At 41.2% G+C, this 25,585-nt stretch overlaps 1 protein-coding gene across 1 annotated transcript; it reads left to right on the top strand.

Moving 5' to 3' along the window:
• Positions 1-745: 745 nt before the first annotated feature.
• PARD6B (par-6 family cell polarity regulator beta) lies at positions 746-20,291 on the top strand. The gene is made up of 3 exons (XM_006839183.1): positions 746-811; positions 6,588-6,810; positions 19,462-20,291. Exons 1-3 carry the CDS (start codon positions 746-748, stop codon positions 20,289-20,291), a joined length of 1,119 nt encoding a protein of 372 aa, XP_006839246.1.
• Positions 20,292-25,585: the final 5,294 nt, after the last annotated feature.

Raw genomic sequence — 25,585 nt, 5'->3', positions numbered from 1 at the left:
GGCGCGCGCTCGAGCGCGTGCGCACAAAACCCACTAGCGTTAGCCCTTCTCCAGGTGCGCTCGCGCTTCCGGCCGGCCTTCTCCCACACGCCCTTATCGGGGCGGAAACTCCGTGACCTGCGCATGCGTTCCTCGACTCTCTTGCTAGGTCCGGAGAGGAGGCCCCCGGCTTCAGGTGATCCCGCCCCTCCCTCGTAGGCTGAGCCAATCACGCCGCGGTGAGCGAGATTTTCCAGAAGACGACCCGCCTTCGTGCTGCGCGAGGCGTGTTTCGATTGGTTGGCGCAACGAGCGCAGGTGCGCGCTTCCTATTGGGTGTGGGTGGAGCGCAAGCTTCTTAGGAAACTGCAGGTGAGCGCGCGCTCGCGTCCCACCTCCCGCTCCGGCTCGAGGGCGCGCTCGCGGGATCGCGGAGGAGGCTGCCGGGAGCGAGGCTGTGGCGCCGGTCGCCTCAGCTCCACCCCCTCATCCTCGTCCGTCGTCTCGGCAGCCCAGGAGGCCCGGAGGGAGGGAGGGAGCCGCGTCCCCGCCCGCGCCACCAGTCCGACCCTCGATCTTGCTGCGTGAGGAGCCAACGGAGCGGAGCTCTGCGCGGAGACCGGAACCGCCGCCGCCCCCCCTCCGCAGGTGCCTGGGAGGAGACGCCGGGCCGCAGCCGTCTCCTGCCCGCTGGCCGCGGACTCGCTACCCGCGCTCCTGAGGGGCGGCCCGGCCCGAGGAGGCCTCCGCGGGCTCGGCGCTCAGCATGAACCGCAACCACCGGCACGGGGCGGGCAGCGGCTGCCTGGGCACCATGGAGGTGAAGAGCAAGGTGCGCGGGGCCGGGACCTGGGGAGGCCGGAGACCCGGCGCGGGGCCGGGCGGGAGCTACGGGGTGCTGGGGGGTCCGAAACTCGTCAAGAAGGGGGTTTGCTCGTCTGCTCCTGGATCTGTTGGGAATACCGACTTCCCCCCTTCCCCTCCCCCACCTCCAGTTCCAGGGTGGGTGTAAGGCCCCATCTACACCCGAAGATGGGGCGGCTTTTGCGTGCAGAAAGGTTTAGGGGAATTCTACCTACGGGGTAAAGCATTTTTGGGCACATCATGTCACCCCTTCTGTGGTTCAGGGGGTCATCGGGTGGGAGCCCAGTGAACCAAAGAGCTCAAAAAGTTAGGGCTGTAAGTTTTTTACAAGAAGTCTTTTTCGAGCACGAACTTCGATCTGTGTTGTCTCCAACGGGCACCACCACCTTCCATGTGAGTCTGGATGCTCAATTCCTCCCTAAGCGCCCATCCAGTGCTTTCACCCTTGACCGGGCTGCGGATAATCACCTCGGCACCTACCGAATTCCTCCATCGCCAGCCGAGCGAGCAGGGCAGTGGGTCTGGAGGGATTAGTTAGGAAATGCTTTTTCCAAAGGAGGAGTTGGGACTGGAATGTAAAGGTGACTGGCAACCACGGGAACATTCTCTCGGCAAGTGTTTCGTGCATCGAAGAGCTACAAGGAATTGAGATCTTCCAATTCCAAGTCTCCTTTTGCAAAGAGAAGAAAAACTGAAGCGGCGAGGAGCCCTGGCTCCCGCAAACTCGGCTTTTATGACAAAACTTGGAAAGGCTGATTAAAGCGGTTTCCCAGAATAACTTTTAGGTACCCGTGGAAAGTACAAAACAGGACACTGGCTGGGCCCTGGAAACCTTTAGAATCGAGTGGGGAAGACTAGGACACAGAGAAGACTAGGAGAAAAGTCAAAGCGAATCACCTAAGAAAAAGTAATGAAGCAAGCTGGAATGTAAACTATGTAGGGAGAATGAATGGAGAATCAAGGGTGATTTGAGCAACATATAGAGGGGCTACATCTAACAACAACAACAAGAAAAGCTGCTAGGAGCCCATGGGTCCAACCGTCTAAGGCTGGCTGATGAGCCAGCTCCTGGAAGCTGCCTTGAGAATCACATCAAGAGGTGTGTTCATTTTAAACTTCACAGTGTAAGAACTTGTCTATCAGAATAGGCGCTAGTTTCAGGAATGTTCTGTGTACGCAGTTTTAAAAAGAAACTCCTCCTTGTGTCCTCCATGGAGAAGTGACTTGATTGAGCTGAAGGGTTAATGACTGAAAATGTCCAGCCAGTCTAGTGGTGGGAGCGTCCGGGCCCCCTGATTGAACTTTCTCTTGACAGTTGTTAGAAATCTGGTTTGCATTTGTGGGAGTTGAGGTTGTTGTTGTTATGTGCTGTGGAGTCAGTTCGGGAGTTGAGGTTAAGAGAAGCAAAATGCTTGAGAAGCAAAATGCTTGTGATATTGCATAATCTTAAAATTCAGTTTGTGGTCTTAATCTTGGTGGGTAGTCCTTAACTTTTTATTAGGAAAATTGTTTGGAGACTTGATGATCACGCTCAGTCTAGAGGTGCACTCTGAATGGCTGGCTGGCTGTGTGCTGTGGAGTCGGTTCCAACCCATAGAGACCCTGTACAGGGTTTCCGAGGCTGTAAATCTTTACGGGAGCAGAAAGCCTCATCTTCTGCGGACCAGCTGGAAGTTTCAAACTGCTGACTTTATGGTTCACAGCCCGATTCCTAACCAGAGCTCCCTTCAGGACACTCAAATAGTCATTTATTTCTAGTACTAGGCAACTTTGAGCCTTTGGGAACCAGTACTTAGGGATTTTGCTTTCTTCTTATGGTAGCTCATTTGTGAATCTTTTATATTCTGTGGCCAAACTATTTGTTGTGTATTTGACCTGCCTTGTGTGGCGATGTGGGCTAATACGTCATAATGCAAAGTCATTTGAACTACAAGGTGGGTGGTTCAAGCTTACTAGCTGCTCCTTGGAAACCTTGTACAGGGTCGCTATGGGTCAGAATTGACTCGACGCCACTTAACACCACCACCAAAACTCACCATGGGGTTTTCAAGACTGTACAGTAGCAGGAAGCCTTATCTTTCTGCTGCAGAGCAGCTGGTAGGTTTGAACCACTAACCTTTCAGTTAGCAGCCCAATACGTACTGCCATATGGCACTGCCTTGGTGGTGGTGGCAGTGAACCAAGGTATTCTGCGAGCATGCACTGAATGAAGTGGGTTCCACTATGGCAGGGCACAGGGACTTCTAGCAGGTCTGTGACAACTTATGTTTTAAAGGTGTATTGTTGATGCCTGTCTTTTTAATGGATTGAAGTAAAAATGTGTCATCTAAAAAATATTTGGACAGAGTTTTGCAACTATATTTCCTTCTATAGTGCTTTAGTGCTGTACAGGGTCTCTATGGGTCAGAACCTGCTCCACAGAACTTAACAACCAAGTACTATTGTCTTGGCTTTTTACAAACCGATTACCAAGATAGCAAACAAAACTAGATAGCGTGCACCCATATTTTAGGATTTCTTTCTCATCAGCAACGAACACAGCAGTGTCAGCTTTATTCTCTTGTTCATGGTGGGGGAAATGGTACAGAGAATAAAATACTGCATAATGCAAACAGCACTAGAGTTAGATCTCTGATACTGGCTGCCATGTGATTTTTCTTTGGTAACCGATTTATCTTCCTAATTGTTTCTCCAGAGTTAAGAAAGTTTTTAGTAAACACGATAGTATTCTTTAACCTTGGAACAGTCTTTGAGCTATACCAAGCCCACTGCCCTCAAGTCAATTGACTCAGTGAGCCTACAGGACAGAGGTGTTGTTAGGTGCTGTCAGGTTTGGTTCCAAGTCACAGCCACCCTGTAAAGGGTTCCCAGGGAGTGGCTGCAGAGTTTGAACCACTGTCCTTGTGCTTTATCCCACAGCACCACACCAGGACTCCACAGCACTGTCCGGTAGGGTTTCCAAGGCTGTAAATCTTCATGGAAACAAACGGCCCCATTTCCCTCAGAACAACTAGTTGGTTGGAACCTTCTCGTTGGTAGCCAGTCCCTTTAACCACTGTGCCAAAAGGGCTCCTTCTTTGAACCATTAAACTGTGTAATTGTTATCCACAGGCAAATAAAATATTAACATTAAGTTTGCATTTCTGGAATGCCAGATGATACTGGGGGAAGGAAATCAGGTATTCTGAATGGCTAGGACAACCACAACAACAGGACAAAGGGATGTTAAGTGCTGTCAAGTGGATTCCAATTTATAGCAACCCTGTGTAGAGTTTCCGAGGCACGGCTGGTGAGCTTGAACTGCTGACCTTATGGTTCAAACCGACCTTACAGTCCAGTGTGTTAACCCACAGCACCACCCCAGGCCTCCAGCACAATGTAGACTTCGCAGTATAAATGGTAAAAAGCAGTTGTGAATATTTCCCATAGTGAATAATTCCTTTGTGAATAGTTGCTGATTGAATCTGAATTTTATCTTAGTGTTTTACTTCGTATGGTAAAAACTTTTCTTAATCCTAGTGTTTGGCTGCCAGAAGCACAACAATTTCTCGATATTTTTTTTTTTACCCCTTTCAACATTTGCAAAAAAACAATACTGTGAAACCATACAGTTTTCTACTGTTTTTGGCTGAAAGGCGAGAGTGGGGAAAAAAATGTTGAACAAAAAATCTCATCCAGAGTTACAGCAAAACTGTTAAAACCCTAAAATGTTCAATTACTATGTGGCGCTGTGGGTTAATGCACCAGACTGCAAAGCCATTTGAACTGCAAGGTTGGCGGTTCAAGCTCACCAGCTGCTCCTCGGAAACCCTATACAGGGGTCACTGTGGGTCAGAAGTGTCTCGACAGCACTTGAAACAACAACAACATTCCCATTTATAGACTCTCTGGGTGTTACAAATGGTTAAACCCTAGACTGCTAACCTACCCAGAGGGTGTCTCAGGAGTAACAGCTATAGATCTGCTTTTGAAAACCCTTGAGGTGGGAGGCAGTTCTGTTCTGCACACATGGGGTTGCCATGAGTCTAATCTCTACAGCAACTAACAACATCTCCATTCAAATATTAGAGGAAGGGATAAACTCTGTGGGTGAATCAGAAAGCAATAGCAATTTGTTGTGATATCAGACTAAAGAAAATGGAGGAGAAACTATGACTTTTGATAACATCATAAGACTAACTCTGATATGAAGGGTGTTCCCTGAGTTTTTATTTACTTTGAAATGTGAAGGTGTGACTGAACTTTTTGAGAGCTTTAAGTATGAGTCACCTTATTTTCTTGATAAATGTTTGTTTCAGGAATGTGTTTTGGAAACTTTAAAATTATTTAATTGGAGGTAAGAATTGGTTTTAGTACATTTGAATTTTAATTTAAAACCAAGGTGTATGAAGTTCAATTCCACAAGAGCAGTGGACCCAGATAGCCCACAGGGCCTTTGGGAAAGTGAACTGACACGTTTGTAACTTGCTCGGATTGTGATGATTGGAACTTTCCCACACGAAATCTGAATTTTATCACAGCAGTACATTAGTATAAGTCAACTCTGGGAGTGAACCCAGCCTTTAAAACGCTTATCTTCCCAGCCATTCCTGAGAGAAGAGGGGACATAAGTAGCATTTCTGACACTTAGGTGGCTAGGGCACTTTCTGTAAAAGGCTGGTGAACTTTTCTGAGCTGTGTTCCCCATTTGAGGACATACTATGGCAGTCCCATAGAAAGGTATGAATTCTGTTTATTATGGATTGGAGGAAGGCAGAGTTCCATGTTGAGTAAGGGCCACGTTAGTGATTTGACATTTAGAAGTAGTGCGATTCTGAGTAGGGAAAGCTAGGTGAGCATCCACGAGGAAAAGAAATACTGGGAAGCACGATGGAGGTTGTCGTTCTCCCTGTGTGTGATCCCATGATCCTCTCCGGTGTGGTTATTCTCTTCCTTCTCTAATTGGTGAATTTCTGGAGCAGGCCTGTCAGTCTTTAGGGCCTAGCGTAGTGCCAGCCACGTAAACATTTGTTTCATTAATTAGGTAATTATAGGGCCTATATTTGCTGTATTAATAAAGCTTTATTAACGTAGTGAAAATGCTTCTTATCTAGAGGCCTAGTTTTTGTTTTGTTGTTTTAATATACCTACCTGGTATGGCACTGTGGGTTAATGCACCAGACTGCAAAGCCTTCTGAACTACAAGGTCGTTGGTTCCAGCTCACCAGCCACTCCTTGGAAACCCTATACAGGGTCGCTATGGATCGGAACCGATTCGACGGCACTAAACTACAACGCAACAACACCTCCATTGTATGATAGTACCGTATGTTAGGAGGGTAATCTTTCATGCATATTTTGCTGTTGTCCTTGCCACATTCTGTGACACTGGAAACTTGGATTCTGTTGCTGGAAATAAAGAATTGGGCACATTGGTACCCCATGCCTATGTGAGGATGGTACCGCTGACACCATTGGAGCTGAGTCACTGCTGGACAGTCCCCAGAGAGCCACGTGCCCCAGGGGTGAGCTGAACTGCATCTTATCCAGCAGTGAGGAGGTCCATTCTTGTGCATCGCTCATCTCATAAGAAGGTTCCTTACAATAGACTGCATTACTGGAAACAGCTTCTTTATTAGGGAAAAACTGCTCCTTCATATTTTGATCCTTCTGTACTGGTATTTTTAAAAAACATTTTGTGGCTTTGGTGAAAGTTGTTACTTAGGTTTATTTTTTAAACCTTTATATGTTTGTTTTATTTATAGTTTGGAGCTGAATTTCGTCGTTTTTCACTGGAACGAGCAAAGCCTGGAAAATTTGAAGAGTTTTATGGATTACTGCAGCATGTTCATAAGATACCCAATGTTGACGTTCTAGTGGGCTATGCAGACATCCACGGAGACTTACTGCCTATCAATAACGATGATAATTACCACAAAGCAGTGTCTACAGCCAATCCACTGCTAAGGATTTTTATTCAAAAGAAGGGTAAGTGCCGCTGATTAGAAAAATAGTTCAAGAAATAGAAGTAGTTTGTTTTCCCATTGATCGAATGTGGACTTTGCCATAAACTTTCTGAAGAAACATTTTGTGTGCATCTTCTTGCTATGTTAACAAGTGGATTAAAACATCTGTAATTGTTGGTTTTTAAGTGTATTTTAGAAGATTTGTGTTGTTAATTGGTAATATTAACCTCTTAGATTTTTTATAGAAACTGAGAATTGACTCGCTTGGCTGAATAGATTATTGTCCAGAAAGATGTCGTGGAAATCATACAGCCTTGGAGTCAGACGTAGTGGCAGCCAGCTTTGAAGTGCTACATATCCTACTTAATAAATACATGAAGGAGAGTACTTTAATTTTCTGGAATTGGGTTGCCTTTACCTATAGAGTGTAATGCCACTGAGGGTTGTCATGCAGATTAAATGAGCTAAGCTCAGTGCCTGCATGGAGTACGCATCCGGTAAAGTTTTCTTTTACCTTTTAGGATATTTTCTACAGGGAAAGTGTAAAACCTTTAGTTTAGTTAACTGGAAAATTAGAGCACAAGTGGCTTTCTTTGTTTGTTTTTTTTTAAAAATTGAAATAATTACTTGTCCAGCATTTTCAGGTGTATTTTGAGCCTTAGAACTTTTAACATGTGGACGCCTTTGTGTGAGTGTATTTGTGTGTGCTTGTCTGTCTGGTGAAAAGAATGGTGTCTACCATTTATTCCCTTCTCTTTCATAAATTTAGAGGTTTAAGAAGCCACACCCAGAGCAAAGGAGCCCAGTATTGGTGGGATAATGAAAGTTTTATTATGTTTGTAAACCAATCAGCTTGTGAAAACTCAGCTTGCTTGTGAAAATGGGTAGGGATTTCCCTTGAAGTCAAACTTTAGTTCCAATCAGTTGATAAGCATTGGACCACTCCCAGGCCTTTGAAATTCCACTGATTATGTATCTTTGCTTTTCCGGATTTGTAGGAACTAAAGTCCACCAGCAAAATAAACCTGTAAGGGTAATTTATGTCTGCATTAACTTACCTGGGAAGAGTGAAGGAGTGGGCACTCTTTCAGTAGGGAACAAGGAGCAGGCAGTGGAGGAGGTGGATGGAGAGACCTCCGGGAAGCTGAAGTCACAGTAGAAGAGTAGATTGAGCCTATTGTTGGGTGTTGTCAAGCCATTTCCACGGCATAGCAGTCCTATGTGACAGAGTAGAACTGCCTCACAGAGTTTTCTAGGCTGAGCCCTGGTGTGGCACTGTAGGATAAGCACTGGACTGCAAGGTTGGTTTGAACTTCAAGGTCAGCAGTTCAAATCCACCAACTGCTCCTCAGAAACTGTATACAGGGTCACTATGAATCAGAACTAACTCAAAGGCACTTAAATACAACAACAATGTTACAGAAACAGATGTCCAGATCTTTCTCCTACAGAGCCACTGTGTGGGTTCAAACTGCCAATCTTTGGGTTTGCGGTGGCACACTGAGCCGTTGCACTGGTGCCTTTTTTATTTTTAACCTGGTGGCTGGGACAGTGCCATAAGCCAGTAGAATTTGGGAAAGAAAACTATGGTGGTACTTAAATAAGCTTATGAGGTTGATGTGTTGGACATTTCATGTAGAAAATTGAAGTTGGTAGGTGGGAGCTTAAAAAGACTTAAAAATCTGCTGAAAAGTGATGGTTGAAATTGTGGGATAATAGGCAAGGTTGATTGGCAGGTCAAAGCTACTGGTACTGGCTGCTCCTTGGAAACTACACAAGGTGGCTATGAGTTGGAAATGAGTCAGCTACACTTAACAAGACAGAGGGTGAAGTGAAGGGAAGGGAAGACCAGGGAATCTAATACACGGTGCTGGAGATGAAACACTGTCCACAGGGGAGAGTGAAGGACACAGCGCTGGAGTGGAACTTGTCATTTTAGGCTGATTACATATGTTAATTGGGCTGACTAACAGGCCTTTCTTGTTAACAGTTGTAATTTTCATTAAAAACTTAGTTGCTGGTTAGAATGTGTATGCAAATACAAAATAACTATTATTAAACTAGAGCCATCTGATAACATTTTGATGACCCCCTTTGTTAGAAAGATGATCAAGTTGTAGTGTACCACACCACCACATGATGTTTTTAAAAGAATTGTAATACATGATCATGTAATGAATCTTAACATCTTCTAAGAATAGTTATCTAGCATCTTTTGATTTATTTTTAAAATCTTTATTTAGTCCTGAGGAGTATAAAAACTGTTTATTAGCTGAGGTGCCCTGTTGGGACAGCAGTTAATACACTCACTGGCTAACTAAAAGATGGGCGATTCAAATCTATCAGCCACTCCATGGGAGAAAAATGTGGCAATCTGCTTTCATAAAGATTGTGGTTGTGTTGTGAAGTGCCATCGAGTAGATTCCAACTCATAGCGACACTGTATTGGGTTTCTAAGGAGCAGCTGGTGAGCTTGAACCACCAACCTTGCGGTTCAAACAATTTTGCAGTCTGACGCATTAACTCACAGCGCCACACCAGGTGACAGCCTTGGAAACCCTATGGGCCAGTCTACATTATCCTATAGGGTATCTATGAATCAGAATCATCTCAGTGGTGGTGGATTTGGTTTTTTGGTTTTGGTATAAAATTGGAGTTATATGTTTTTCCTGCTTGTGTTGAACGTTTCGAAGGTTTTTACTTTTGATATGGGAGTTGCCATTTAAAAATCTGCTTCTGTGAACCAGGGTTTTCTGTGTGGTGTTAAGTACTGTTGAGTCAGTTCCAACTCACAGTGATCCTTTATAGGGTTTCCCAGGAGTGTCTGGTGAATTCGAACCTTTGACCTTGTGGTTCAAATAGACCTTGTGGTCCAGTGCTATCCTACAGCACCACACCAGGCCTCCATGAGTTTTCTGTGTAGTTGAAGTAAAATTGCCAACAAAATAAGCCTTAGAATTGAAAACAGTCCATTCAATAGAAAGATTCTGATTTTTAAAATTATGTGCTGTTGTTGTTACGTGACCTCAAGCTGTTTCCTACTCGTGGCAACCCTGTATAGCGTTTTCCAGGAGTGGTTGGCAAGTTTGAACTGCCAGCCTTACAGGTCAACTTTGCAGTCCAACACATCAGGACTCTAATACAGATACGACTAACAACAAGTGGAAGTAAGCTGACCGCTCTGTTCTTGCATGAAGCCCTCTGCTGACTTCCCATTGCATCCCACTCTCATCATAGCCAATCAACCACACCAGCCACCTGGCCTTCCTTTCTGTCTTTCACACTTGATCAGCCTGTTCCTATCTCTTGCTGAAATATATTCTTGTTAGGACTATTAAGAACCTCTTCCCTCCAGATCTTCTTGTGGCTGTGGCATCATCCTTCAGATCTTACTTAGCTTGAATAACAATTTTTTTGGAGAAATTCCTTAAACCAACTCAAAGCAACCCCCTCCTACCCGCAGCCAATTACCTTCTGAAGACCTGGGATTCCCTTATTTACATTCTCTTTAACTTGTTTACTGTTACTGCCCCCAGCATCTGCATCCTTCAGTAACAGATTTACCCACAGGGCTATGGGATTCCTGTTGATGGGTTTGCTTTTTTTAAACAAAGCTCAACAGATGCTTAAAAGCCTGGTTTTATGTGAACATTAATGGACATTAAATTCAGGAAACTATTATAAAAGCACGACATTAAGCATGGTCACATTATACTGCTTGATTACGTTTGCTGTTTTCTTGGTTTGTTGGCTCCAATGAAGATAGCATTTACAATAGGGTAGCAATTACACTGACATGGTTTCAAGTAATTTTTTAAAAACAAATTTCATGGTTTAAGACCAGTTAATCTTTTAAAATATGAATTACAGTGTATTATTGAAAGTTCCTTTGAAGTGAAAGCTTGGGATTAACAACATACAGCCTGAGCGGGAAGATAGCGTTTTGTTGCATATCTTGAAATGTTTTCTATTTTGAAATTATTGTGAGAAAAAAACAAACAAACCCATACTCCTATTTCTCTGGTTATTATCATGTAAGCAAAACAAAACAAAAAACCTGATATCTTGAAAGTTATTTTCACAAAGAGAATTCCCAGGTCTTTTGCCAAGCTTCACCCCGTTGTAGTTTAGAATATCCTAATTTATTTCAGAGAGGGAACAGAGAAGGCACAAAATAGAGATGGTCCTCGTTGTTTAGGTGATTGTTGTACACTAAATGCTTTGAGAAATTTTTGGCTGCACCTTTTCAAAGCACCCAAGTCAATCTTGTAGTTTTGGAATACAGCCAAGGAAGCATGTAATTTTAAAAGCTTCCCAGCCAGTCATAATGATCAGCTGGTCTGGGATTGGTTGAAACGCTGTAGCACTGCCTCCTTGCCAGATCTAATCAGAAAAGCAATACCAGAATTTTCCCACTTTATTATGGTCTGCTTTTGTAGGACATCAGACAAATACATATGTCTACATCTGGGACTTTTATTCAAAGGAATTTGTTGGTACCACCAGAAAGACCTTGCACTAAACAGGTCTCATTTAGGGCTCTCACAAGGACACGTAACCTTGCGGATCACCTACTGGTGACAGGGCATTCCTTGGACCTTTACTATGTGCTGGAAATTAATTTGGAGATGTATTTTAAGGTTTTGTGCTGTGGAGTCGGTTCCGACTAATAGCAACACTGTACAGGGTTTCCGAGGCTGTAAATCTTTACTAGAGCATAAAAGCCTCATCTTTCTCCCATGGAACAGCTGGTAGTTTCAAACTGCTGACCTTGTAGTTCACAGTCCGATTCGTAACCACTACACTACCAGAGTTCCTTTTAACAAAAAGTATTGCCCCCAAAATAAATGGTGACATAACACCTCAGAATATGTTACCAGTTGCTCTTGACCTGGGTGAAGGCTTTCTACACACCTGTTTTCAACCAGTCACCAATAATTAGAACTGTCCTCTAATTATTTTCATATTTAGTTCCTCATCACTGCTACCTCTGCTCCAGGCTAGGCACCTTCCTGAATCTCCAGTAGCCTCAGTCTTAGATCCTCTGCCTCCAGTCTGTAGTCAGAATGTTGTTGAGTCAGTTTCCGAGGCTGTAAATCTTTACAGGAACAGAAAACCTCATCTTTCTCCCGCAGAGCAGCTGGCAGTTTTGAACTGCTGACCTTGCGGTTTGCAGCCCGATTCGTAACCACTACGCTACTAGTGCTCCTTGTAGTCAGAATGGATTTGTGGAAAAGCAAATGAGATGACCACCACAATCCTATATAAATCCTTGCTTTTCTTTCTGTTGCCCTCAGGCTGACATTCATAAACCTCATCCTGTCCCTGGAGGGTCTGTCTCGTTGACCCCTGTCTCTAGCTTCCTCTCTCCCACCCCACCCTCTATTCTGGCAGTAGTGGACTTCATCTGTGTTGTATCCTTTGCCTGGAATCTTTTCCCTTCCCTTTCACCTGACTAGCTCCTCTTTTCCTTTGTTTCCAGCCTTGACATAATCTTCACTTCACTCCAGGGACATCTTCCTTTCTCCTGCAAACCAGGGAAGCTCCCCCATCTGCACACCCCACAACATGGTACACATTACCGCTTTTCACATTTGTTAGTTGCCATCTTTTAGATTATAAGCAACATGAAACCAGGTGGCACTACTTTGATCTCTGAATCTACAACACAGAGTACAGTGACAGGTTGTTGTTGTTAAGTGCCGTCGAGTTGGTTCTGACTCATAACAACCCTGTATAGGGTTTCCAAAAAACCGCTGGTGAGCTTGGACCACCAACCTTGCAGTTCAAGCGGCTTTACAGTCTGGCACATTAACCCACAGCACCACACATAGTAGGTGCTAACTAAATATTTGATGGCTGATTTTTCTTATAATAAAAGTTGCCAAATCCTTTTCTTTTAATCATTTTGGATTAGACCAAGGGTTGGGTCAAATCCAACCTGTTCCCTGTTTCTAATTTTTTTTGTTTTTTTATTGTGAACTGAATGATAGTTTACATGGGAGAACATCTGCTTTACACCATCATTTCATTGCAATGATTGCAGTTTCCTCCATGCATCATCATTCAACAATATATGCTTCTATTTCCTCTGTTTTTTGTGTTGTTTTTGGGGGGGAGAGGGGAGTGTACATAAAAACACTCAAGAATATATAATAATTTAAACACCCAGAGTGCACATTCTGCAAGCCTGCCTCCTGGCCTCCAGCACCCAGTCCATCTTGTTCCATGAGTCTAGAGTCCTCAGCATGTCCTCATCTCTGCCTCCATCTGTGGTGTTGCTGCTTCTCTGGATAGGATCCCGCATTCTACGTGTGCTCTTCTCCCTTGATGGTCTAAGGGTCCTCTGTTTCTGTAATGTAAGATTAACTACTCCATTTTTGTTACAAAACTTCTACCTTTACAGTTGTGACCGTCACAATTAGTCATGATAACAATTACTATTGAATCATAAAAATCTTATCCCCATCTCTTTTCACCAGACCTTTCTAGACAAGATGACAACTATTCAATGGGGACTCTATCTTCTCCTACATACTCTTAAACTGAACTCCCTCTTGAAAACTTATAAGCCAGTCACTTTGTGCCTTTATTGCCCCCTCATTTTAGATAGCCATTGTCTAGGTTGCCTGTTCCTACTACCCTGTCTACAGAGGGGATAGGATTGATCCAGTTGGTATTTTGAGGTACTACATCCATTAGTGTAAGTCAAGTTTATCAAATTGTAGCAATTTACACTAGTTAACTTTACCAAAAAAAAAAAATTTTTTTTTTTTTCTTCTTCCACTAATAAAGTTCTGATTATCAAGCCTTGGAGGTTAGTTAGGTCAGATAGGTGCTATCTGTAAGTTTGGGTGTACTTGTGCATCGCCCCTCATTTTATATCAGCTGGATGCCTCACTCTCAGCTCTGGCCCTCCGTGGCTATATCCTTCCTTGTCCGTGGGCTCAGGAGTTCCCAGGTCTCACCACGCTTCGGACCAACCAGCTCTTCCTTTTCTCTCTCTCATCTCCAGGTCAACGGAAGTCTATGGAACGTGGTCGAACTCAGCCCATTTCTTCATTGCTGCCTTTCCCCCCTCTTCCACTCATCAGTTAGACCAACGTGGTCACCAGCAAGCTTACATGCCTGCTCATGTGTTCTCTTTGAGTTTCGGTCTTGGAGGTGTTTTTATAGTTTTATTGGAAAACAGTCATGCTCATTTATATAGTTCTGGTAGCGTAGTGGTTATGAATCGGTCTGCGAACCTCAGGGACAGCAGTTCGAAACTCCCAGCTGTTCCGCAGGAGAAAGATAAGGTTTTCTATTCCCGTGAAGATTTACAGGCTTGGAAACCCTATAAAACAGTCGCTATGAGTTGGAACTGACTCCAAGGCACATAACAACAACAACAAATGGCTGCTTTGCAGCACCTTGAATATTTTCTTTCTGGCTCTTTACAGAAAAAGTTTGTTAAATCATGTTAGGTCTGTCAAGTCCATACCAACTCATAGTGACCTTATGCACAACAGAATGAAACACTGCCCAGTCCTGCCATCTTACACGTGCTGCTGCTCTTGAGCCCATTGCTGCTGCCACTGTGCCAATCTAGCTGACCCTCCACTTTACACCAAGCATGATGTCCTTCTCCAAGGACTGGTCCCTCCTGATAATATGTCCTAAGTGTGAAAGATGATGTCCGGTCGTCCTGGCTCCTATGGAGCATTATGGCTGTACTTCTTCCAACACAGGTTGGTTTGTCCTTCTGGCAGCCCATGGTACTTTTAATATTCTCCTCCAACACCATAATGCAAATGTATCAATTCTGTGGTCTTCTTTATTTATTGTCTATTTTCACATGCATATGAGATTATTGAAAATACAAAGGCTTGGGGTCAGGATCAAGTCCTCTTTTAGAAAGCAGGGTTGTTGTATAATCTGCATATTGCAGGTTGTTAATGAGTCTTCCTCTAATCTTGATGCCACGTTCTTCTTCATACACTTTAGCCTTTTCTGATTATTTCCTCAAGTATGGTAAAATAATACAACCCTGGTGCACACCTTTCTTCATTTTAAACTAGTCAGTGTTTCCTTGTTCTGTTCGAAAATCTGCCTCTTGGTCTATGTACATGTTCCTCCTGAGCAAAATTAAGTAATAATAGTCATTGTCTGCAATGTTGTCCATAGCTTGTCATGATCCACCCATTCAAAGCCTTTGCGTAGTCAGTAAAGCACAGGTAAACATCTTTCTGATATACTCTGCTGTCAGCTCAGATCTGTGTGACATCAGCAGTGACAGTCCCTCATTCCACACCGTCATCTGAATCCAACTGGCAGTTCTCTGTCAGTGTATGGTTACAGTCTATTTTGAATTATCTTTAGCAAAATTTTACTTGTATGCAATACTAATAGTAATGCCCCATGATTTCCGCATTCTGTTTAGTCACCTCTCTTTGGAATGGGCACAAAGGTGCTGGCTAGGTAGCTGTCTTCCAGATGTCTTGATATAGATGAGTGATTGCCTCCAGTGCTACATCAGTTTGTTGAAACGTTTCCATTTGTATCCCTTCAATTCCCAGAGCTTTGTTCTTTGCCAGTGTCTTCAATGCACCTTATGCTACCTCTTGAAATGGTTGAGCATCGACCAATTCTTTTTGGTACTACAAAGACTGTGTATTCCTTCCATCTTTTGACGCTTTCTGTATTTTAAGTCAAGGCTTGAATTTTTTCTTAAATTGAGAAACACTGGGTGTGTTCTTCCCTTTTGATTTTCTTATAACATTTGACTTTGTCTTCTCAAGCTGCCCTTTGAAATGTTCTATTCAGCTCTTTTGCCTTTTCATTTCTTTCAGTTGCTTGAGCATCTCTGTGCTGGACAACAAGTTTCAGAATCTAACTCTTCTGACATCCATTTTGGTCTTTTCCTTCATTCTTGTCTTCTTAATGAACTTTTGCTTTCTTCCTGTTTGATGTTCTTGATATCATCCCACAAACTCTTCAGATCTTTTGTCATTTGTATCTATTTCCTCAAATCTGTTCTTCAGTTGATCTCTAAATTCTGCTGGAATATATACAAGGTCATATTTAAACAAGTCCACGAGAGCCAAAATATGACCTTGAACACATCCCACCAGAATCCAGAGGTCATCTCAAGAACAGATTTGATGAGTTACACACAAATGACCGAAGTCCGAGAAGAGTGTGTCAAGCCTTAGAACATTTACAAAATTATTTAATTCTTCCCTTTCTCCTGAACTTCAAATGGGGCATAGTGCTTTCTTGACGTCTTTACCATGAACTGTTATTGTTTATAACTGGACAGTGTTGCTGATGGGATGTATATAAAGCTGTTTGGTTTCTCAGATTTGCTTTTAACTCATGGCAGGCCTTTTAGTTCTTGTGCCTGTGCCTGCCACCACTAGCGGACCCTTAGCCACCCGTAATCTGTGATTTATGACAGTCTGTGAGTTAAGAAACAAGATACCCGGGCTCTGGAGTATTGCTGTTGAAAGAGTGAGGGGTTCAAAAAGCAGACAGCAGGGCTCTGCTGTGAGGAAAGCACAGGAGCTGGTTTTGTGTGCAAGGAGAGGAGCTCCTTGCACTCTCCAGAGACCTTCAAGGTGGATCTTTGTTCTAGTTCACGAGGGACAGCCCAGAGTAAGTAAGGGATTGCTGTGTAAACCTATGTCGTGTGCGGTTGGATTTGCCTGGGTTTGTAAACGCGCATCAAGTTCCCAAACCTGACATCTCCTCCTTTTTGAGCCCTGGTCTGCGCACTCAGGTAGAAAGTCAGCTCCATTCCCTGTGGACATTCACCTTTACACTTTCAACTAACACCCTGTACTCTGGCTTCTTACCAAAATATTTCTTTTCCCAGTGGCTGGAAACTGATTAGCTACATGGGAGAACAAAGATGCCTTTGTACTGTGGCATATTGCTTTTGAGAATTTAGCAGAAAGCATTCAAATGGAGTCTGGATGTGTTGCCAAATTATGCAGATTTGGGGGTTTTTTTGGTCAGGTTTCCCATGAGTAGGTATGTGAGCAACTTCATTTTTTACTTGTTTTGTATGGGCTGGAATTTCCTTTCTAAATGCTATGTATGCTTTCATTATAGATTATTTTAAATGAAAATGCATGGTTTTGCTAAAACACATTCAGTAGATATTGTTTGATAGTTTTTTGGCCAACTTTCGTCAAAAAGATTGTTGTATTAGTGAATTTATTTCAAAGCCAAATACAAATAAAATAAATCTTTGTCTCTGTAAGAACACATTGTAAATAGTTTATCAATGAGGACATAAACTATCCTGGGGGAGGGGGCAAAAGTTAAGTCGCCCTGGTATTGACTGTGAATCTGAAACCAGTGTTTGAAGAGTTCAGGTATCATAAAAAAAAAAAAAAAAATAGCGATGCTTTTGGTTGTTGTTATTATATGCCGTGGAGTCAGTTCTGACCCATAGCGACCCTGTACAGGGTTTCCGAGGCTGTAAATCTTTATGGGAGCAGAAAGCCTCATCTTTCTCCCGCGGAACCGCTGGTAGTTTCAATCTGCTGACCTTGCGGTTCGCAGCCCGATTCGTAACCACTACACTACCAGAGATGCTTTTGGTAGTTCAGTACAAGTTTGACACTTGACATTTATTGTGCAGAGTTGTAAGGAACCTGTAAAACGATTGATTGCTAACCAAAAGGTCGGTGGTTCCAGGCCCACTAGCCACTCCAAGAGAGAAAAATGAGGCTGTGTGCTGCTATGAAGATTTAGAGTCTGGGGAAACCTCTCGGGGTGAGTCGGAATCGACTGTCTGGAGCAGGTTTGGTTTGGTTATAAAGTTGTATAGTTATGAAGATGTCAGCCTAGTAAAAAAACGTAGGTTTCGTAGTTCTTTCTCTGTACTTATTTTGTACTCTTAATTTCCTGCTTATACAGGGAAGATAATTGCTTATCAACAAGGAGGTTGAAGACTAAACTGTACAACACTGTGCAAACAAGATGCTGATATTGCTGGTTACTGGTGCGCCACTGTAGGATCAGCACTAGACTGCTAACCATAGATGTCACTGTGAGTCTGAACTGACTCAGTGGCACTTAACAATGACAACATAGCCTGGGGTCCTGGTGTGGTGCTGTGGGAAAAGCACTGGACTGCTAACCATTCCCCAGAAACCCTATACAGTGTTGCTGTGAGTTGGAACATACAGTAGCTGCGACTTTGAAACTAGTTCTTTGTGCAGGGAAGCCTCTTGTCTCCTACTGAGGTTTGTTTTTTGTTTTACCTTAAAATTCTAACTTTTTAGTTTCCATTTTCATCAATTTCTGAAGTAGGGTAAACTTGTAAATGTGGGTAAATGAGTGTTTAACATTTTATCCTCAATCTGGCTATTTTAAAAAAAAACAAAAACATGATTTAAACTTTTTTCTTGTTGCTGATTTCAATTTTTTCTACTTCATTTTATGATTAGATTTTTAGTTTATAGACGTCTTCAGCCATTTGATTTCACATCTGGTTGTGGGTATCCTGGTGTCCCGTCATTTACATCAGAGGTTAGAAATTGGTGGCTTGAGGAATCGTTTCAATCGCCAGATGTGTTATTTGACCCAAGCATGATTTTTGTTTTTAGATAATTGTTTTAAGTTCGCTGTCAACATTTAAAATGGGATTATTTTACTTAAAAACTTGACTTCCTGGCGTCTCTTGAAAAAACTGGGCTTGGCCCGGTGAATTCCTGCAGCGCGTATGAGAAAGAGCTGCCCTGGAGTTGAGGGGCCACCTGTGCCAGTGATGGGTCAGCCAGTCTTCAGTTTCCCAAAGCTTTTACTGCTCCCTGTTGGCAGTGTCACTTTACTGTTTTTTTTGCACAGTAAAGAAAGAGATCTATACCTCTTTCTCTTAAAAATAGGAAAATGAAAAATTAAGAATTTCCCCCAGAAAAGTGCTAATTGTGGACGCAAAGACTAAAAAGTCCTATGTTTGATAGGCACCAGCATAGTTTTGTTTCTAAAGAAGCGCTGTACGCCGGTAATAAGGAGCTCTGGTAGCGTGGTGGTTACGAGTCGGGCTGCGAGCCTCAAGCTCAGCAGTTCGAAACTACCAGCTGTTCCGCAGGAGAAAGATGAGCCTTTCTGCTCTCGTAAAGATTTATAGCCTCGGAACCGACTCCATGGCACATAACAACAATTAGCATACACTTTTTTTTTCCTTTGTCATCCATAGTGAGAAATTTGTTTTGTATTGCAAAAGATACTTATTGCTGCTAATAATAAAGCAATGAACAAGCTATTCAGTGCTCATTTTGAGTTCTGCTTTTTTGTTTATATCTTAACATTTTATCAGAAACAATTTTGTTGTATAGTATGTGCTTAAGAGGTCCACCTAGTGGTTCTTTTCTAGTATGGCATGTTGCTAACTGCTAACTGCTGTCGACTCATAGCAACCCTGTATAGAGTTTCCAAGAAGTGACTGATGGGTTTGAACTGCCTACCTTGTGGTTAGCAGTCCAGTACTTAACCTACAGCACTACATTATCTGATTATTATACTACATTGTGATCTGATTAAAATAAGCTAATATTTAACTAGTTTATGTACCAAAAGCACTTAAAGTGTAAGCCTTTCTGTACAGATTCAACTACAGATAAATGGTGTTTTTCATGGCATTTCCATAATTATTTTATTTTGTTTTATTTTTAAACAGAAGAAGCAGACTACAGTGCCTTTGGTACAGACACGCTAATAAAGAAGAAGAATGTTTTAAGTAACGTATTGCGCCCTGACAACCATAGGAAAAAGCCACACATAGTCATTAGTATGCCCCAAGACTTCAGACCTGTGTCTTCTATTATAGATGTGGATATTCTCCCAGAAACACATCGTAGGGTTCGTCTTTACAAGTATGGCACTGAGAAGCCTTTAGGATTCTACATCCGGGACGGCTCTAGTGTTAGGGTCACACCACATGGGTTAGAGAAAATCCCAGGGATCTTTATTTCCAGGCTTGTCCCAGGAGGTCTAGCACAAAGCACAGGACTATTAGCTGTTAATGATGAAGTTTTAGAAGTTAATGGCATAGAAGTTTCAGGAAAGAGTCTTGATCAAGTAACAGACATGATGATTGCAAACAGCCGCAACCTCATCATCACAGTGAGACCAGCAAACCAGAGGAATAATGTTGTTAGGAATAGTCGGACTTCCGGCAGCTCTGGACAGTCTACTGACAATAGCCTCACTGGCTACTCACAGCAGACTGAGCCCAACTTTGAGCCAGAGGATGAAGACAGTGATGAAGAGGATATCATTATCGACGACAATGGTGTGCCACAACAGATTCCTAAAGCTGTTCCAACTACTGAGAGCCTGGAGTCATTGACACAAATAGAACTCAGTTTTGAATCTGGACAAAATGGTTGTATTCCTTCTCATGACGTGAACTCAGCACCCATAGGAAGTGGCACAAACACAGAACATGAAACACGTGCTCCAGATCAGAAACTTCTAGAAGAAGATGGAACAATCATAACATTATGAAACCATTGTTTTCTCAGAGAGGATGCCGTGGGGACTTGTAAATTTGGCTAGTTTAAAGCATATATATATATATATACACATACACACACACCTGAACCAATGATGTGGAATGGACATGAGAAAAATAATATTGAAAGTTTAAATGTTATTAAAATGGTACTTTGATAATGGTTGGTGTGAACTTGAGTGGATCAGAGGTGAGTATAAGTCTAAAAACAACAAGCCTTTGCTAATGAAATTATGTACTTTTGCTGTTTTGTCTGGAAAACTGGATATTTGAGCACATTTTCAGAGCTCTGTGGGAGGAAAGACAGGATCATTTCCGTTTGAAGTGGTTGCATATTTAACCTGCTGTGCAGAGCCCAGTTAACTTTTCCCTTTAACTGGGGTGGGGTTTTCTTGTGTTTTTTGTAATGTGAAGACATTTGATTCTATCTCATGTAGATTTTCTTGTGTTTTTTGTAATGTGAAGACATTTGATTCTATCTCATCTGGTACCTTGGGGACCTCAGCTCCTATGTTCCCAGCATTTTATTTTGATTTTTAAAATGTTCACCTGTTGCTAATTGTGATGTTATTTCCTAATTTCTAAGACATCAAACCAATTGTTCATTTGTAGGAGTTTGCATCTCTGTGTAACAGTTGTTCAAGTTGGTGTCTGTCCATCCTGTAGCGAACATAATACACACACATTCCCTTGGAGGTCTAATTTATACTTTAAAAAAGCAGTTCCTTTGACCCCTTTAATCCATTGTCCACATTCCCAGTTTCATTAGAAAACATTCCTTTTGTTGTTGTTTTTTTGTGTGTGTTTTATTGATGTGCTTTTATGCTCTTTTAATGTACTCAAGTAGGTTGAATTGTTTTAGATGAAAAAAATGCACCCCAATTAAGAGATTTTTTTTCACATCGGACAAACTTGTATATTTTTTATATTTAAAAAACTGGATTTTCTTTAATGGGGCTTCTAGGAACACTGCCTATACTTTCTAAATAATGTAGTCACCTTTGACAGGTAGAGTTTGTCACTGTTAATTTTATGAGGCTATTTATTACTTTCCAATGCATCCACTTAGAACAAATTAAGTATAAGGCTGCTAACTTTCATTCTTTGCCTGATTTCTTTGATACGTATTATTGTACAATGTGCACAAACACTACAGTAAGCTTGTATATAAAAATTTAAAATATTATGGTATACATAAGTTCCCTATGGCTTATGGACATTTCCCCCAGAGTTATTTATTAATTTTATGATAGGGCTAGTATGAATACCTTAATAACAACTGTGTGCTATTAAAACAATGACGAATCAACTGACTCCGTCTTGAAGGATATTTTTTCTCTTTGATAAAAATATGAGAATAAAGCCTTGATTAAATGAAGATCATTTGACTCAAAATACTTAAATGTATTTTGTTCATATTACCACTAAACATAGTCACTAAACTATTAATTGACTGCACAGCATTATGTAATACAATGTAGTTTTTTTGTTGAATTCACTGAAATTCTTCATTTATATACCACTGTTCTTTAATGACATTCCAGCTTTAACTTTCTGAGTCTTAGAAATTTGACTCTTAAATGACAAAATAAGGTTAGTATTTAACTTAGAAGGTTAGATTTCATTTATGATGGTAAGTGGTGCAGGGCTTCCGCGTTTAAGTAAGAAGATTTTCACACACTACCTCTTTTTTTTTTTTTTTTAAACAGTTTTAACATCAAAAATTTTCTCTTGGGGAAAAATACTTCAGGGCTTGACTTTTTGTACGAATTTTAACTGTAAAATACAAATTTACCTTGTATATGTATTCTTGAACCTGGGAATCAAAGTTGCTAGTGCTTCTGTGTGAACTATCCTGCTAAGGGTACATGTCCATGGTGTTTTTAGTTAAATTTAAATCTTTATTAGACAGATTGTAAAACCAAGGGGTCTTGGTTATATGAAAAAACACCAATTCATTGGTGATCTGAATTGATTATTTCAAGTGCACCTTATTAACAAAAATATCAGTGGATTCAGCATAAAATTTTATAGTACGAAATGTCAAGCCTGACTGTGAATTTTGTTCTGTATCTTAAGTAAGTTTATAATGTTCTCATGAGCTGTCAACAAAATATATGTACTTTTGTGAACTATGAATTTTCTAATTAAATTTTACATGCTACAACATGATTTTTACATGAATGATATACTTTGTTTAAACTATCAAATGTCAGTATTTTAATACAATTTTATTACAAAATGTACATTATCACTAAATGGTCTTTGATTTTAAATGATCAAATTAGCTTTAGTTGTATATTATTTTTACAAATAAAGATAGAATAAATAAACATAAAAGCTATTTTCTTCTTTTAAAGTACATGAAAAAATCACCAAACAAGAATTTACCAGACACACGGTATATTAAGCGAATAGGGAGAAAATTGTGGAGTTTTAACAAGATTTTTAATTATTGAGAGATAACAAATTACATATACATCTACTGCGACTGTATGAACATAAACAAGGGAACTTTAAAAGTTCATGGGAGAAAACCATCTTTTTATTCCATATTCCATCTTTTTGAAGCCTCCGTGTGTGGCTATAGATTAAAAGGTAACATTAAATTTTTGTTGATTCTGATGGAGGTGGGGAATTATGCATATCTGCCCAAAGTTATGTTTTGCATTGTTGAAGATTATTTAAAAGAAGACAAAAATACTTAAGTAATGTGATCGTTCATTATACTCTGAAATTTGAACTCACTGTTGTTCTTATTTATATGGATTGAATTCAGTTTCTACTGAAAATTTTTAAAGAACTGAGAAACGCGAAACCCTCTTCCCGGGAGATTTCTAATCCCGAATTACTCACCGTGTCATTAATTTAGCTGATCTCTGCAGTATTCTGTCAACCAGTTTGGAAAATGATCTTTTGCCCACCCCTAAATGTAAATGCTCTGAATATAAACTGAACATCATGGTATTCTTCGTTTCTTGGATTGGTACAGAAGGGGTTGCTTGCAATACTTGATATTCCTCTGGATTTCACGGTCTCCTGTGAATAACAGTGTGGAACTAAAACATCTTTTTAACCCTCAGCCTCACTCCAATACTGTTTTGTTTACACCTTTAAATTCCTGCGGCTGCCGGATTTTCCCAGTTTGCGTAAAAATTTGTTGATAAATTTGACAAAAACGTTTGTTTTTTATGTTTATGAAAGGTTTCCTCCTGGGAGGCGGAGCCTTAAAAACTTTCGTCATTGATTTGGTAGTTGAATCCCTGTAACTGAGTGTGCAAGTGTGTTGCTTTTAAGAAATGGAAAATCTTGACTATGTTGTTAACATTGTGTCTGTATATCACTTGGTGATGTGCCTGTTACCCATAAGACGCTGTGGAGTCAGTTCCAAGTCATTGTTTCTATGCACAACAAAATGAGGCATGGCTCAGTCCTACGCCATGGTCACAGTTGTATTTGAGCCCATTGTTGTCACTGTATCAATCCATCTCATTGGAGGTGTTCCTCTTGTTTTCCTGGCCTTCCTCTTAACAAACATAGTGTCCTCCAAGGACTGGTCTTTCCTGACATGACCAAAGTACGAGAGATAAAGTTGCCGTTCTCAACTCCTAAGGAACATTCTGGCTGTACTCCCAACACAGAGCGGTTTGTTCTTCTGGCAGTCCATGATACTTTTAATATTCTTTGCCAACACCGTAATTCAAATGCATCAGTTTTTCTACAGTCTTCCTTACTCGTTGTCTAACTTTCACATACATAGGAGGTTATTGAAAATACCATGACTTGGGTCAGGTGCACCTTGGTCCTCATACTGACATCTTTACCCTTGAATACTTATGAGGCCTGTGCAGCAGATTTGCCTAATGCAATAATACATCATTTGATTTCTTAACTAGGGCTGCTTCCATGAACACTGTGGATCCAAGCAAAGTAATTTCTTTGCTCCATTTATCATGATGTGAAGATTTTCATTTCTTTTACATTGAGATGCAATCCATACTGAAGGCTGTAGTCTTTGATCTTAATAAGTATTTCAAGCCCTTTTGGTATCCAGCAAGCAAGGTTTTGTCATCTGCATTCCACCAATCCTGATGCCATGTTCATATAACCCAGCTCAGATTATTTGCTCGGCATACAAACTGAATAAATCTGATGAGAGAATACAAGTCTTACACACCTTTTCTGATTTAAACCGTTCAATATCCCTGTGTTTGAAGAGCAGCCTTTTGTTCTATGTACAAGTTTCTCATGAACACAATTCAGTGTTTTGGAATTCCCATTATTGGCGATGTTATTTATAGTTTGTTGTGATGTACACAGTTGAGTGCCTTTGCACAGTCAATAAAAGACAAGTAAGCATCTTTCTGGTATCGTTTGCTTTCAGCCAAGATCCATCTAATGTCACCGCCGATCTGTTCTGAATCTGTCTTGAATTTCTGGCAGCTCCCTGTCCACTTAGTGCTGCAACCGTATTTGAATTATCGCCAGCATCATTTTATTTGTATGTGATATGCTCAATTATTTCTGCATTCTATTGAGTCCCCTTTCAAAATGAAATCCAAAAATGGATCTCTTCTAATTAATGGACCAGGTAAAGGTCTTACAAATTTCTTGACATTGATGAGTGAGTGTTTCTATCACTCCATCAGTTTGCTGGAACATTTTGATTTTTCTGTCATTTCCTGGAGTCTTGTTTTTTGCCAAAGCCTCCAATGCAGCTTGGACTTCTTCCTTTAGTGCCATTACTTTTTTTGCCATTACTTTTTGATCATATGCTTCCTCTTGAAATAGTTGAATATCAGCCATTCTTTTTGGTACAGTGACTCTGTTCCTTTCATCATCTTTTGATGCTTTCTGCATCATTCAATATTTTACCCATACAATCTTCCAATATTACAGCCTGAGGTTTGAATTTTTTTCCTCAGTTCTTTTAGCTATAGAAATGCAGTGCACTTCCTTCCCTTTTGGTTTCACTTCAGATCTTCGCACATTTCATTATAATACTTCATCTTTTCAAGCTGCCCTTTGAAATGTTCTTTCAGCTCTTTTACATTATCATTTCTTCCAGTTACTTTAGCTTCTCTACGTTCACTCTTCTGACATTTTGGTCTTTGCTTTCTTTTTAATGACCTATTGCTTTCTTCATGTGTGATGTGGATGTCAGTCCATATCTCCTGGTCTTCGGTTACTAGTGTTTTGTTGTTGTTAGGTGCCATCGAGTCGGAACCGACTCATAGCGACCCCATGCACAGCAGAACGAAACAATGTCCAATCCTGGGCCAACCTC

This window comes from Chrysochloris asiatica, unplaced genomic scaffold (assembly GCF_000296735.1).
Source record: "Chrysochloris asiatica unplaced genomic scaffold, ChrAsi1.0 scaffold00023, whole genome shotgun sequence".
Classification (NCBI taxonomy): domain Eukaryota; kingdom Metazoa; phylum Chordata; class Mammalia; order Afrosoricida; family Chrysochloridae; genus Chrysochloris; species Chrysochloris asiatica.
This window is presented reverse-complemented; position numbering and strand designations above follow the sequence as displayed.